Source organism: Argiope bruennichi, chromosome 8, assembly GCF_947563725.1.
Source record: "Argiope bruennichi chromosome 8, qqArgBrue1.1, whole genome shotgun sequence".
NCBI lineage: Eukaryota > Metazoa > Arthropoda > Arachnida > Araneae > Araneidae > Argiope > Argiope bruennichi.
Window position 1 is genome coordinate 127,587,259 of NC_079158.1, and position 12,814 is coordinate 127,600,072.

The window sequence follows — 12,814 nt, forward strand, 5'->3', positions numbered from 1 at the left end:
ATGTTTCTGCTTCCATAGAAATTATCCTGATCCTTTTAAATCAAGATTTCTAGACACGGAAACATGCATGTCATTTTGCTTTATCTATTACTAGAGCTTCGAGCGAGTGAACTGTAGCGACATGAAATTTTAACTCTCATTCTGAGGTCCATTGTTAAGCCATCCGTGCTATTTTCAGTTTTCAAAAGAAATTCTTCTAAATATATTTAATTAATTAAGTGAAAAGATTGATAATTCATTCTTAAATAAAATTCATTCTTATGTGAGGAATGAATTTTAATCAATTATAAAGAAATTGGTTGATAAATCTATTTTTATGTATGCAAGCATTAAAAATCAATGAATGATTTCTCGAATTTTTAATAAATATTTTCACTGCTAATAAGAATTTGAAAAAAAAAAGGTAAAATGTTTTGAAGGTATTATTATCGAGTTGTTAAAAAATAATAACAAGATTTTTCTCTATATTGTTTATTTTTTATGTTTTAGTGTTATAGCGAAATTTCTTTCGTAATTCATATTTATATATTAGACTTCAAATGAAAATGCCTGCAAGCTGTTTAAGCCACGTGTTTACTTTTTTCAGTTGAAAGCAATAAAGATAGTATCATTTTTTGAAATATTTTTTTCTCTCCAAGATAAAGGCTTTCAAAAAAAATTATAACCTCTTTCAGTATTTTTGTCCTTTAATAAAAGCAGATTACTGAAAACCGTTTTCATTTCAAACCTTCATTTTTTCTGGTTCTTTCGAAATTTCTGCTGCGAAACAATGTTTATTTTTTCGATAAAACGTTTTTAAATGTTGAGTGTTATATGTAGATTCGATAACAAAACCTACAAGACAATTTATTTTTTAAAAAGAGAAAAAAATATTTCTAATTCGAAAGATGGATCTAAAAACTCGAAATATCTTTTTATAAAACTGATTTTTATTTTCGGATCGTAGTAAAATAGTAATACCAACATCTAAAGAAAAAAATGCCGAAGAAGTTCTTTTATGATTATAGAAATACAGCATATCATTTCAGAATATGACATTGCTAAAGACACCCTGTTCTAAACTGTTTAGAAAAATGTAAATGTAAACGACAGTTGCAATAGAATACGATGACATTCACGAAAAAAGAAAAATAAATATCATCATTCGTTCTTCCTACAAAAAATAACTATCAATTGCTCTATCAATATATATTTTAATATATATTCATAGAGATATTACATAGATTGATATTGTTCTGCTATATATGAGTGAGGTATAAATAAAGGATAAAACAAATATATGATTCGGTAAATGGTGAATGAAAATTGTTGCTTAATTTTTTTTTCTTTCACTTTATTTGTCCATCAAAAATTAGTTATATTAAAATTAGACTGATCATTATGATCGGTTAAAACTGTAAAGAATTTTCATCAGATAATGATATTAATATAAAAACATTTCTTAAAATATTAAATTAGTGTTTTGTCATCAAGAATACACAAGTGTAAACAATTTCTAAAGTCTGTCATGAGCATCAGAAATCGTGTGAAAGATTCATTTTTTATAAAATGTAACAAATCAAGTTAAATAAAATTTGGCAAAAGCGACTATAAAAATAAGGAAACCGAACTATTTACAGCCTTTTATGTGGATGGTAATATGAAGTGCTCCTTGCAGAAGAGCTATTTTCTTAGGCGAGAGCTGTGGAAAGGTATGCTTCAATCCAGTTTTCTTCTACCAAAAATTTTAAACATGCATTTGTCCTACAGATGGATTATTAAGAACACAAACGTTGCTTATTAATCTTATTTAAATTTTTCTTTTCGGCTGGAGCTATGTTTTGCACAACAATAATGGTTCTCGAACCAATGAATTCAAAGGACTATCGTAACCGTACCATCGACTGGATCCAAGTTAGCAATAATGAAATATTTCTATGAATTTTTACTTACCCGCTCTTGAAATGAGATCGGTATTCAGATGAATATTCTCATTTTAAACTTTTCTTGGTTCGAAATATAAGTTCTTTGAGTTATGCGTATGTGTAACTTGAACTACATTGTCTGAGAACTTTTACAAGCATACGATCCTTACGGTTAATAACTGGCCGACATCTAATTCTTGGCAAAATTTGCCAGCGAAAACATGTACTTTTTTGAACGTACACTCGATTTTCTTCAATGTGCTGTGAAATTGAAAAAAAAAACTATTCATAAGTAGAATGACCCCTTAACACGCGCTTATTATTTTCCTGTGATATGAAATTATTATTTACAATATTTAATAGTGCATATATTTTCTCGCATTAACTCACAATTCTTCTTTTTTTTTGTTTCACCTATATCGTTTATTTTTTCGTGTATGTATTACCTATCGTATTTACAATTAAGAATAAATTTTAAAAACATTTGTTAAATGAGTAAAGAATAGCATGATATGAAAATTGATATAAATGAACAGAAAGGTTGTATGCATATTTGCACCCAATTACAACTTTTTAGACTATAGTAGTAAAATATCAAAATTTAGAACATAAAAAAAGGCGGTGAAAAAAGTATAGTTATTTTTTTTCTTTTTAATTTTTTAAGGAAGCAAGTTGGAAAAGCTCCAATTGAACAATAACTTGGCAAAATTATTTTTAATAACTGATTTTCAAATGTCATCCATATGTGAATCTATTCTAACACTATTGTTTTTTATGTAGCTCAGATTTTATGCAGAAAAAAATAATCCCCCCAAAATATCTATATGCTAGATAATCAAAAACAATACCACACACAAGTTCTGTGTGTTGTTGAAATTAGAAAATTGAAATGATATGAAGTCCGAAATTTCTATTCACATGTTAAAAAAAATCTAAAGCCTTAAAATTTATTAATTATTTTTTTATTTTAAAAAAATCTATGATTCTAGATTTGAAAAAAAAATGTGCTAGATTCTAAAAATTTGTTCAAAATACTCAAAAGAAAAAAATTGTTTAAAATGATAATCAATTTAATAATCGTAGAAAAAAATAGGCATTTTCATATTTAAGTATTTTAGTAAAACTACAGAAAAAAAAACTATATTTTTCAAAAAAAGAAGATTAAAAAAAGTAAACATTTTCAAAAGAAAGAAAAAAATTCTAAGAAATGTAAATTCATTTTTTTCAAGATAAATTAAGAATTTCGGTTTATAGTGGAAATGTTTCGGTCGGATGTATTGAGATATTTTGTTAAAGTAGTTCTTTAGAGATATTTAATATTGACAATAAACTACTGCTTCAATCTAGTTAAAATAATATCAAAGCATTACAACAAGAATATATTCTTCAAAATTAGTGATAGTATCAGGGAATAATATCCTAAATAAATAAAAAAAAAATCTTTAAATATGTAGTATCTAAGCATTTTATATATTTAAATAGTTATTAATCTGTTAAGTATTATTATTTTTATAAGTTATTATTATAACATAAATCCATTCTGTGGATCATTTTTCACGAGATGCCAAAAGCTACGTTTCATTCATTTCTCTAGCAACAGGATGGATAAATTCCTCATTAAACATCCGCTCATCAGTCATTAAGAGCATCTGTCTATCCAAATCGCGCTGAAACTGCTCTCCAATTTAATGGCTCTCAAATTTCTTTGTTTATTCTTACCTCAGAATTTAAATATCTGTCGACGATTCTGCATCTAGATTTAAAAATTAATTTATTTAAAAGAAGAATTATAAGTTGTAAGTTAAATTTCCAAAAGGAATTGCATGGATAAAACAAAAAAGATTATAACTTAATCAAATATAACAAAAGGCTTTATTAAAAGTTATTAACTTTTAAAATATAAATTAGTATCAGCTTAATTGTGAAGGGTATTTATAGAGAATTTTCAAGACTGGTTTATCAGATAAGTAAAGTAAGCAATAGCTTGCTTTACACACCCTATTTTTTGAGGGACTTTGACACAGGGATGGGCAATCTGTATCGTGGCAAGGGACGCCAAGTATATAAAGGCGGCAAATCATAGTCCAAAATGAAATTTGATTCACCATCACTTTAGATGGACAATTTTAATTTCGTAATCTCTTATTTTGAATTTTTAATTTGTACACTTCATTGCCTGGGCTTGACAAGCTTAAGTGACATGAAGAAATAGTGTACCATCTACCCTTTTTAACCCCATACGATTTTTTTAGATTTTTTTACTCAATTTTAAATATGTATTACATCGAAAAATACTTGTTTCATATTTATCAATATATGATATATAAGGGGAAGACACCACAGTAATTTTGCTAAGGGCGCCGAATACTCTGAAACCGATTCTGCTTTGGAACCTCTAGATTCTTTGGTATCATTATCAGAGTAATTTAATTTTGTGCTTTCATTTGATCTACAAGAAAAATTTATTCAAAGATATACAAATTAAAATTAATAAGCATTTAAGTTTCAGAAAATTATATTAAGGTTTTTTTCATATTTTCAAATGCACTTACAAATCACTTTGGTCACTGTTACACTAATCAACTGCCCAGGCAAATTTTATAGTTGTGTACTTAGATTGTGATAAAAAAAAAATTGCAATGTTTTTATCATTATACTTAAATTTACTTAAAAATGTTTTATATGTGATTTATTGGAACAAGTTCTCTTGAAGCTAGTAATTTAATGTTTTATTATTTCAGTTTGTCGTCCTGCTTGTTACTTCCAAACTTATAGACACATATATTAAATTAAAACTAATAAATATCTGGTTTTAGAAGCTTGTAAGGGTAAAGGGCAGCCCCAGCAAATTACATTGTCTAAGAGAGTTAAATATTACTTACAATGATAAAAATTTGTAGCTTCCCTATCGAACTTAATGCGGTTCTCTGCATATTAAAAATCTCTAAACATGAATGACTCATTTCTTGGATTAACATCCGATGTTTGCAAGTGCCGAGTCTAAATACTGTTATGCACATTTTTCCTTGCTTTATGGAAAAGATTTTGAATTTCCCTTTAATGTGCTTTCATTATTAAAGTGATAAAATCTATTATTAATTGAAATAGGAATTGCTTGAACAATTTCAGGAATGTTTTTTTTTCTTTCTTTTAATTTTAAAATTCACCGTGACATCTTCAAAACTTTTGGCTACAAAATGGTTTGAGCATCATTGCAATTTTTTCTTTTTAACATTCGCTCGATTGCGATGATCGATCCATTGATTTCTACAATTTTTGTGCGAAGTTCCAGCAGACGACTCAAATAGAGAAATAATCTTTAAACAGTGAAAAACGGAGAAATATATAGTTGGAAAAATTTCTCAAAAATTTGAGGAATACTTTTGAATAGCGAAAAAAAAAAATAAAATAAATAAAGAGAGATGAAAAATGTGTCTTGAACTTTCTATTAGTCTGGTATATTAATAGTTGGAATAGCAGGAAATTTTTTTTTTATTTTATTTCGTAACCTGCTAATTTAAAACCAGCGGGAGTATTCGCCCCTCATCTTATATTGAACAAACTGGTGTGTTTTGGGTGTTAGCCGTTGGAATATTAATAAGGGAAACTCTAGCATAAATGCCTATAATCTCCTTTCCGTAACTATTGCTTCATAGTTGCATAATATATTTATTTTAACATGATAGCACTGTTCATAGAGGAGTGACGTGCTTCATACTTGGCTGGGAAAAAATGCATTACATGCAAATAATTAATAAGCAAAAAAAAAAAAAAATCCCACAAATAAAAAAAAAATGAAAAGAAAAAAATGAAGTGCGGTCTTTTCTTCCTTTCGGTGATTGGGATCAAAATTCGGAAATTCGGTACGAACTTAAATTGCAATGCTAAGATCTTGTATTAAACTTTATTTGTCTTGGCTGTCATGGTTTTGAATGATCTTATTCATAGACATGCCGGTAGAAGGTTCACTCTTTTACGGCTTGGGACCAAAATTTGACACATATCTGCCTAATATTGATGATAAAACATTATGGTAATTTACTTCATCAAATTCTACGTACTTTCAAAATATATTCACGGATGGATGCGCAGTTAGATTGACCACAGACACACGGTTAGGAATCCTCAATTTTGCTGTAAATTCGACTACCGAATTTTATTCGCCTCTTTCGTGGCATTTTCGAGTTGTATTCTCAAATGGACAGACAAACAGAAAAACCAAGCATATTTTCACAGGTTTTTCTCCCTTTCCCGGACACAGGGAAGTCAAAAAACGCGGCTATTCATCAAAATCTAGAGGTCGATGTTTGTAGCGATTGTAGCACTCTCTATGCTTCGTATGAGAGATAAAAAAAAAAGGAAAGATTTGGAGAAACAAAGAATTTAATAGACGATTCATTCTATTTTTTCGATCTTAACATTTCGTTTTTGGGATCAAATTCTTTCTATAAATGCAAATGAAGTGTACTTTTACTCATAAAGATAGTTTAATGCTGTAATCTTTTAAGTAGACATTATATATATATATATATATATATATATATATATATATATATATATATATATATATATATATATATATATATATATATCGTTATTATGTTTAATTGTGGGTTTCTTGTCATATCAACATATATTTGAAATGTTACATAAATATGGAAGAATATTAGAAAAGTATATCGTTCAAGCATAGCTAAACTGACCAACGTGTTATTAAAAATTTTAATGTATATCTTCCGTTTGTTACATTTCACAAAAGAATGGAGTCAATTTCATTCATTTTATTGTAGGAAAAAGTAAAGCTAACAGAACCAAATTCATTTTAGTATTCATTGAACATGTTGCTGGGAAATAAAAAGGATTGCTGTCAAAACACAGTGCATGACAATAAGTTAAATGTTATCACGCATCATATACAGTGACTTTTATGAAAATTGATTCTTTGAAGTTGAGAAACGGAACTATCCGGCCTTTACTAACGTAAACACGCGGGCAAATGCTCCCGATTCTAAACATCAGGACTGTTGAGTCTTCTCCGATAAATTTACTCTGAAGATAGATAATTCAAAATATCTTTAATTAATATTATCTTTTTATATTCTTGTTGCAATACCATAACCGTTATTAATTTGCTTTCAAAATGGTGTAGTTTATAAACACCTGTTTTCCTAATGTTTACATTGCCTTGTGACAGTGGCATGGGTCAAGGGAAGATAGATGCATCATAATTCCAGGTAGATGTCTCCTGAACTTAAGAGGGCACTATACAGATAAAGTATTAGTGAGTAAATATAATAGTTGAAAGTATGATGAAAGGGTAAGGAGAAAATTGCCATTCAAACTTGATAAGTTTGGACCATTGGGAGCGAAAAACAAATATCATATTGTGTTTCGGATGCCACTTACCATCGCCATATAACTGCGTCTTTAAGTATTGAAAGGGAATAATACCATTTGGAAAATGATAATTTTATCGGCATTATGAGAGCGCTTTTATGTCATTCTTTTGTATCTGAAAAGTTTAAAAGGAAGTTTATCTCTATCTTGATAAATAATTTCTTCCGTTTCAGATAGAGTCGAGCCAGCATTACATCTCTTTTCACGTCGTTTATGTTACAGATAATATATTGCTTTGCAAATATTTACGAATTGCAATCGAAACCAGAAACGAATTTCCAGTTAGGCAGCTGCTTTGGACCGCTGAATCAAAAGAAGATTGATTTAAAAATATTATTAGTCTTCTTTGTAAATGATTCATTTGTAAAGAGTATACATTTTTTTATTATTAAAATCTTAAGACTACATAATTAGAATATACGTTAAAATATTAAAATTTTTTAATTAATTGAAAAATTGAAATTGCAATGTAATTAAAGTATAAGGAGTTGTAGATATTGATATAAAATATTAATTAAAATAAATACTTTTTATAAGATATTGGTATATAAATGATTCATTAACCGGTTGCCATGCCCTGTAATTTAATTCTTAATGTTACATTTGTTTGAAATATAATATTTTCCAATAATCCTTCATAATAATTAAATGTCTATATCTCTAAATAAAGAAATCCTTAACTAATAATGACAGTCAATTTTTAAAGAGTCGGTTTGCTTTAGTTATTTTACGATAAATAATATTGAAATAAAAAAATAAAGCCACATAATTGCAAAAATAAAAATATATATATTAATTCAAATGAATAATGAGCGTGTTGGTTATGCTAAAAATATGTCTAAATTTGAAACTAAACTGAATATAATGTGGAAGCTGCTTCGGAATGTAGATCGCCTAGGGCTGCAAATTGCCTAAATCCGCCATTTATCGAAACTAATAAATAAAGTAAGATAATATATATATATATATATATATATATATATATATATATATATATTTAAAAAAACAGCTTCTCTCTTGATTTCTTGCCCTATAAATTTATTTGATCTAAGGGATCAAATAAAGTAAACAAAAATCGAATTGAGGATATTAATTATTTTAATTCCATATAAGGACATAAAGAGACTGAACGAGAGACTGAAATATGTCTGCCTTTTTTTCTTCATAAATTAATTTCCATTCTGATTTTATTGCAGATTTAAATATCAAATATTCCGCCATTTGATGTACGAACCAAAAGCCACTTTGCATGCAGAAGGATTATTTACGATTTTTAAATCTTGCACAGTTTTCGATTGTTTTATTGCAAAAAGGAATCAGTCGATATATAAAAAAAATATTTGAATATAAAGAGAATACCTGTTTGTTTAAAACCAAAAACATCCATTTTATGAATAGTATTTTATTTCTATGAAATAAATTCAGACTTGCACAATGTTATTAGTTTAATTGTTTTAAATTTAAGACGCATCACATAAACAATTTTTATCACATAAACAATTATTATATAATATCCAATGGAGAGGAATGTCCTGGTGGCGATGCCATGGCTTCGGCATCAAAGGTTTTCAAGTATGAATCCCAATTCCACCAAAGTACTGTATGTGGGCATGGTGTACGTTAAATCGGATGTAGCGTATAGTGTGTAATATTGAGGAAGGAAGAGAGCCGGGCCTCAAGTGTCATCCTCGTCATTCAACCCTGATTTAAAATGACGAAATTCGTCCCAAATAACTCCCGTATCACTCCAAAATAAGTCGTTGATATCATCACTGAGCTAAAGTTTCGGAATGAACTCTTAATCACCGAGTTATTTTCTAAATTCCTCTTTGTACAGTATCCCCGCGTAGTACATGAAAGACAGCTTTCTTGCACTGAACATGTTATATATATATTATTATCATTCCAACTAAGCTCATATCTATACATTATGTTAAATATTAAAAAAATCGCTGTAAAAATAGGTAACTAAAATAAAGAAGATATTATTTTGTGTATATGAAAGAGAATCACATCCAAGGAAAAGAACTCCGTAAACCTGCAAATCCATACGAAGAAGTCATTAAGATGTATCCATTATTTACAACATATTTCACGGATTAACTGTGACGCATCGGATTAATATTGTATCATTATAATCATAAAATACATAAAAGCATTTCCAAATATTTCTTAGGAATACTCAACTGAATACATAAACAATGACATGCAAAAGAAAAAAAATTTTCACTAGAAATAGATATTTCACTTGATAATCATTCTGCATGGAAGAAATTGTATAATTATTATTGTTTTAATGACACTTTTTCGTAAAGAGTGTCGCAATGTGTGTCCTTCGTGCTGTTGAGACAGATAATGCTCATTCAACCGGTGAAGTTAAGCCACGAGATACTGGTAAGAATTATCAATCCGAATCAGGAAACAATTCTTACCAGTTTATGTATGCATACCTTTTTGCTTTATTTATTCTCTTAGGTCACACTTCGGAAATATCGTTGTAAAACATCTGTGAAATGCTGTCCGGATATTGAACAGCGTTGCTTTTTTATCACTTTCCGTTCGGCATATCCTGCCTGAAATATATTTACACACATTCGCTAGGTGGCCTCCATTTCTTTAAGAGCAACAAGGGCTTATTTACGGCGGCTTTATTCGCATGCAAACATTTAGACTTGCTAAAAATTGGGATAAAAAATTGATGGATTGAATGACACGCGTCCTAAAGAATTTTTGATATGGGTATATGCAAGGTAAAGGATATGTTTCTTTTCTTTTTTTCTTCTCTTTTCTCTTTTATTGAATTGAACATATGTGTCATTTCATTTATCTCAACTTTGATCTTTGTAGAATTTTTAGAACTTAAAAAAATATTTTCTAGGATTTATAATGGATTGTGCTACTTTTTAATATACTACTTAGTTTCAATATTTTTATTGCTTTTGACGTTTAGTTAAATTAGAATCTCTTTATGAAATACAATTGGAGATATTTCTTGACGATGCTTGTCATTTTTACTGTGGTCAGATGACGAAGACAATACCTCAGCCGACACATTCGCCTACTCCAAACTTATGCACTACAAAATTATAAAGCTTGGAGTGAGGCAATATTAAAATGGGTGGCTGACTGGAAGACTTTTAAGATCTAATGCTAAATAGATTCATCAAAAGAAGAAATAACTCAAAGAAAACAAAATGAACAACAAAGAAAACATTTAAAAACTCTTTAAAACTAAATGGGATTTATAAATGTTTTTGTGACTCAAAATATGAGATTTTCTCCTCCTATTGATTTTAAAATTGCCAAACTTTTCTTGAAATTATTATATAAGAGGAATATGCTAACGGCATGAGCGAATCTGCTATCGGTCTTCAGTATTGAACAAGCGTGACTATACTTCTTGCGCAGAACGGGGCTATTTGATTCGATTTGGTTTCTTATATCCAATTTGGATGGAATTAAAATTGAATTTTTTTTTATGTTCTCATACCACGCATATTTATGCAATACATCCTTATCAGTACTTATAAAAAAGCCAAATTTGATCAGAAATATTATGAAATGTTGTATATAAGCGTGCATGCTCACAACATTCGGCAAAAATGACAATGTACTTTTGGAGGAAACTTGTAAAAGAACTGAATGTTTGTTTTAATAGCATAAAATCTTGAAACTAATAAACTTGGTGACCTCTGAAAAAATAATGCTTAAACATCATTTTTTTCTTTATAATATCAAATTATGTTACTTGATGTTATGTTACTTAACATAAGTAATGTTTAAATTTCATTTTTTTCTTAATAATATCAAATTATGTTACTTGACGTAACGAAAATACGTCGTTAGGAATCGTTAGGAACGACATTAGGAATAGTTAAATTATTATTCCTAATGTTGGGATATATTATTTAAATCTCATTTATTTTTTTTAATTGCGTATTCTTATAGATAAACTCTCAAAGATTCCAATTTATGGCTTTTAAATATTCCTTTAGTAGTACAGGCCTTGATGTTTTTAGGATATTAAGAGCTTATTTAGAAGAATGGCGTAACAGATTATCTATTTTAGGGAGAGATGCATACTTTTAGGTAACCAAACGGATTTTAGTTATTCGCACCTGAATAAGACCTAAAAAACGGTCGTCTTCTTTTGTTACATAAATAAAATTAAATAAGATGAATTTTAGTAGAATAAAAAGTTTTTATATATTATATTTAATAACCGTATTTAAACAAAAAACGTTAGAGCAATTTTTTTTTCTTCTCTTATATTTTTTTGCGTAATCTTGAAACAAAATTTAAAAATAGAATGAAACGGATGATGTTGATGGTATTATGTTTATGGCCAATTAAACAGAGGATTAGTAAAAAAAAAATGTTGTGAACAATGAAAATACTGGAAAGACAGGAAGGTAAAATCGCGATAACACAATAATCATCCTTAAAAATTTTTGAATTTTTTAACAAAATATTATTTTTTGACGAAAACAAAATGCATATTGCCACAAATAAACACGTACCAAGAAAACCAGATTTCCTTTCTTAGTTATTTTTAGAGAGAAGTGACTCTTGAAGATGAATGGATGAAATGATTTCATGTTCGCAATTCAATATCATTAATGGTGTTTCTTCTTTTGCAGTATGGTGAACGGGGCTCCGGTTTCCGTCCGAAAGGAGAAATTCAGGACTTCCAAAAGATCCGGGATCGATGTCTCCAGAATGGTACCCTTTTCGAAGATCCGGAATTTCCGGCCACGGACTCGTCCATCTACTATAGCAGGAGCTGCCACGGTGCCATTGAATGGTTGCGACCCTCCGTGAGTGCATTTTATTTTTTAAAGAATAAGATCTATTCCAGGGAACTTTCATTCCACTCATAATCTTAAAGTAAAGGTTCATTGTAATTAACTAATTCAGGGTTATTCCAAACAATTGTATCATTTATGATAGTTATACCTTCCTTGTAAATAAGGATAGAAAGACAAACTTTGAACAAAACTCAGAGAAAATTTTAAAAATGTGTTTGCATTCAAAAACACAATAAGCAGTGATAAAGCTTATTGCGCTAATTGTTTGTTAAGCAATTTGTTAGCTCTCAAAAATACAATAAGCTGAAAGAAATTTGATTTATAATTTTTACACCGAAATTGTCAAATTTTGGATCAAAATGATCGGTGTATTGACTGCCTGTTGATATGTTCATTCGTGGAAGAGTGAATGCGATAATTCAAAATAGCACAAAGGCACACACAAATGAAATTTGATGTATCATCTTGGGAGGCGTAGCCCCCGTGATGAAAAATATGAATGCTTTATGCCAGTGATGAATGACCAAAGAAATGCGAAAGACAGCACATGACATTCACACCAATGATCAGTATTTGTAAAAATGGCTTGCTTGTGCCGTGTAACTAATATTTCTTTACTCTGCTAAGAAACATACTATTCTTGGGAATGGTACTTTGAAAATAAAAATCTGAGTAACTCTTAGTGTTCACAGCCTTGCACTAAGT

The 12,814-nt window shown here is 28.9% G+C and overlaps 1 protein-coding gene across 6 annotated transcripts in view; it reads left to right on the plus strand.

Annotated features, from left to right (window-relative positions):
* LOC129981001 (calpain-A-like) overlaps window positions 1–12,814 on the plus strand; it is a 145,750-nt gene that overhangs the window by 71,728 nt on the left and 61,208 nt on the right. For 5 of the 6 annotated variants that reach the window (XM_056091577.1, XM_056091578.1, XM_056091581.1 and 2 more), the window contains exon 2: window positions 11,942–12,118. In XM_056091577.1, coding sequence (XP_055947552.1) covers window positions 11,942–12,118 — 177 coding nt within the window. Of the gene's footprint in view, window positions 1–9,913; window positions 10,052–11,941; window positions 12,119–12,814 lie in introns of those variants that run through there. The other variant, XM_056091582.1, reaches the window with a different exon arrangement.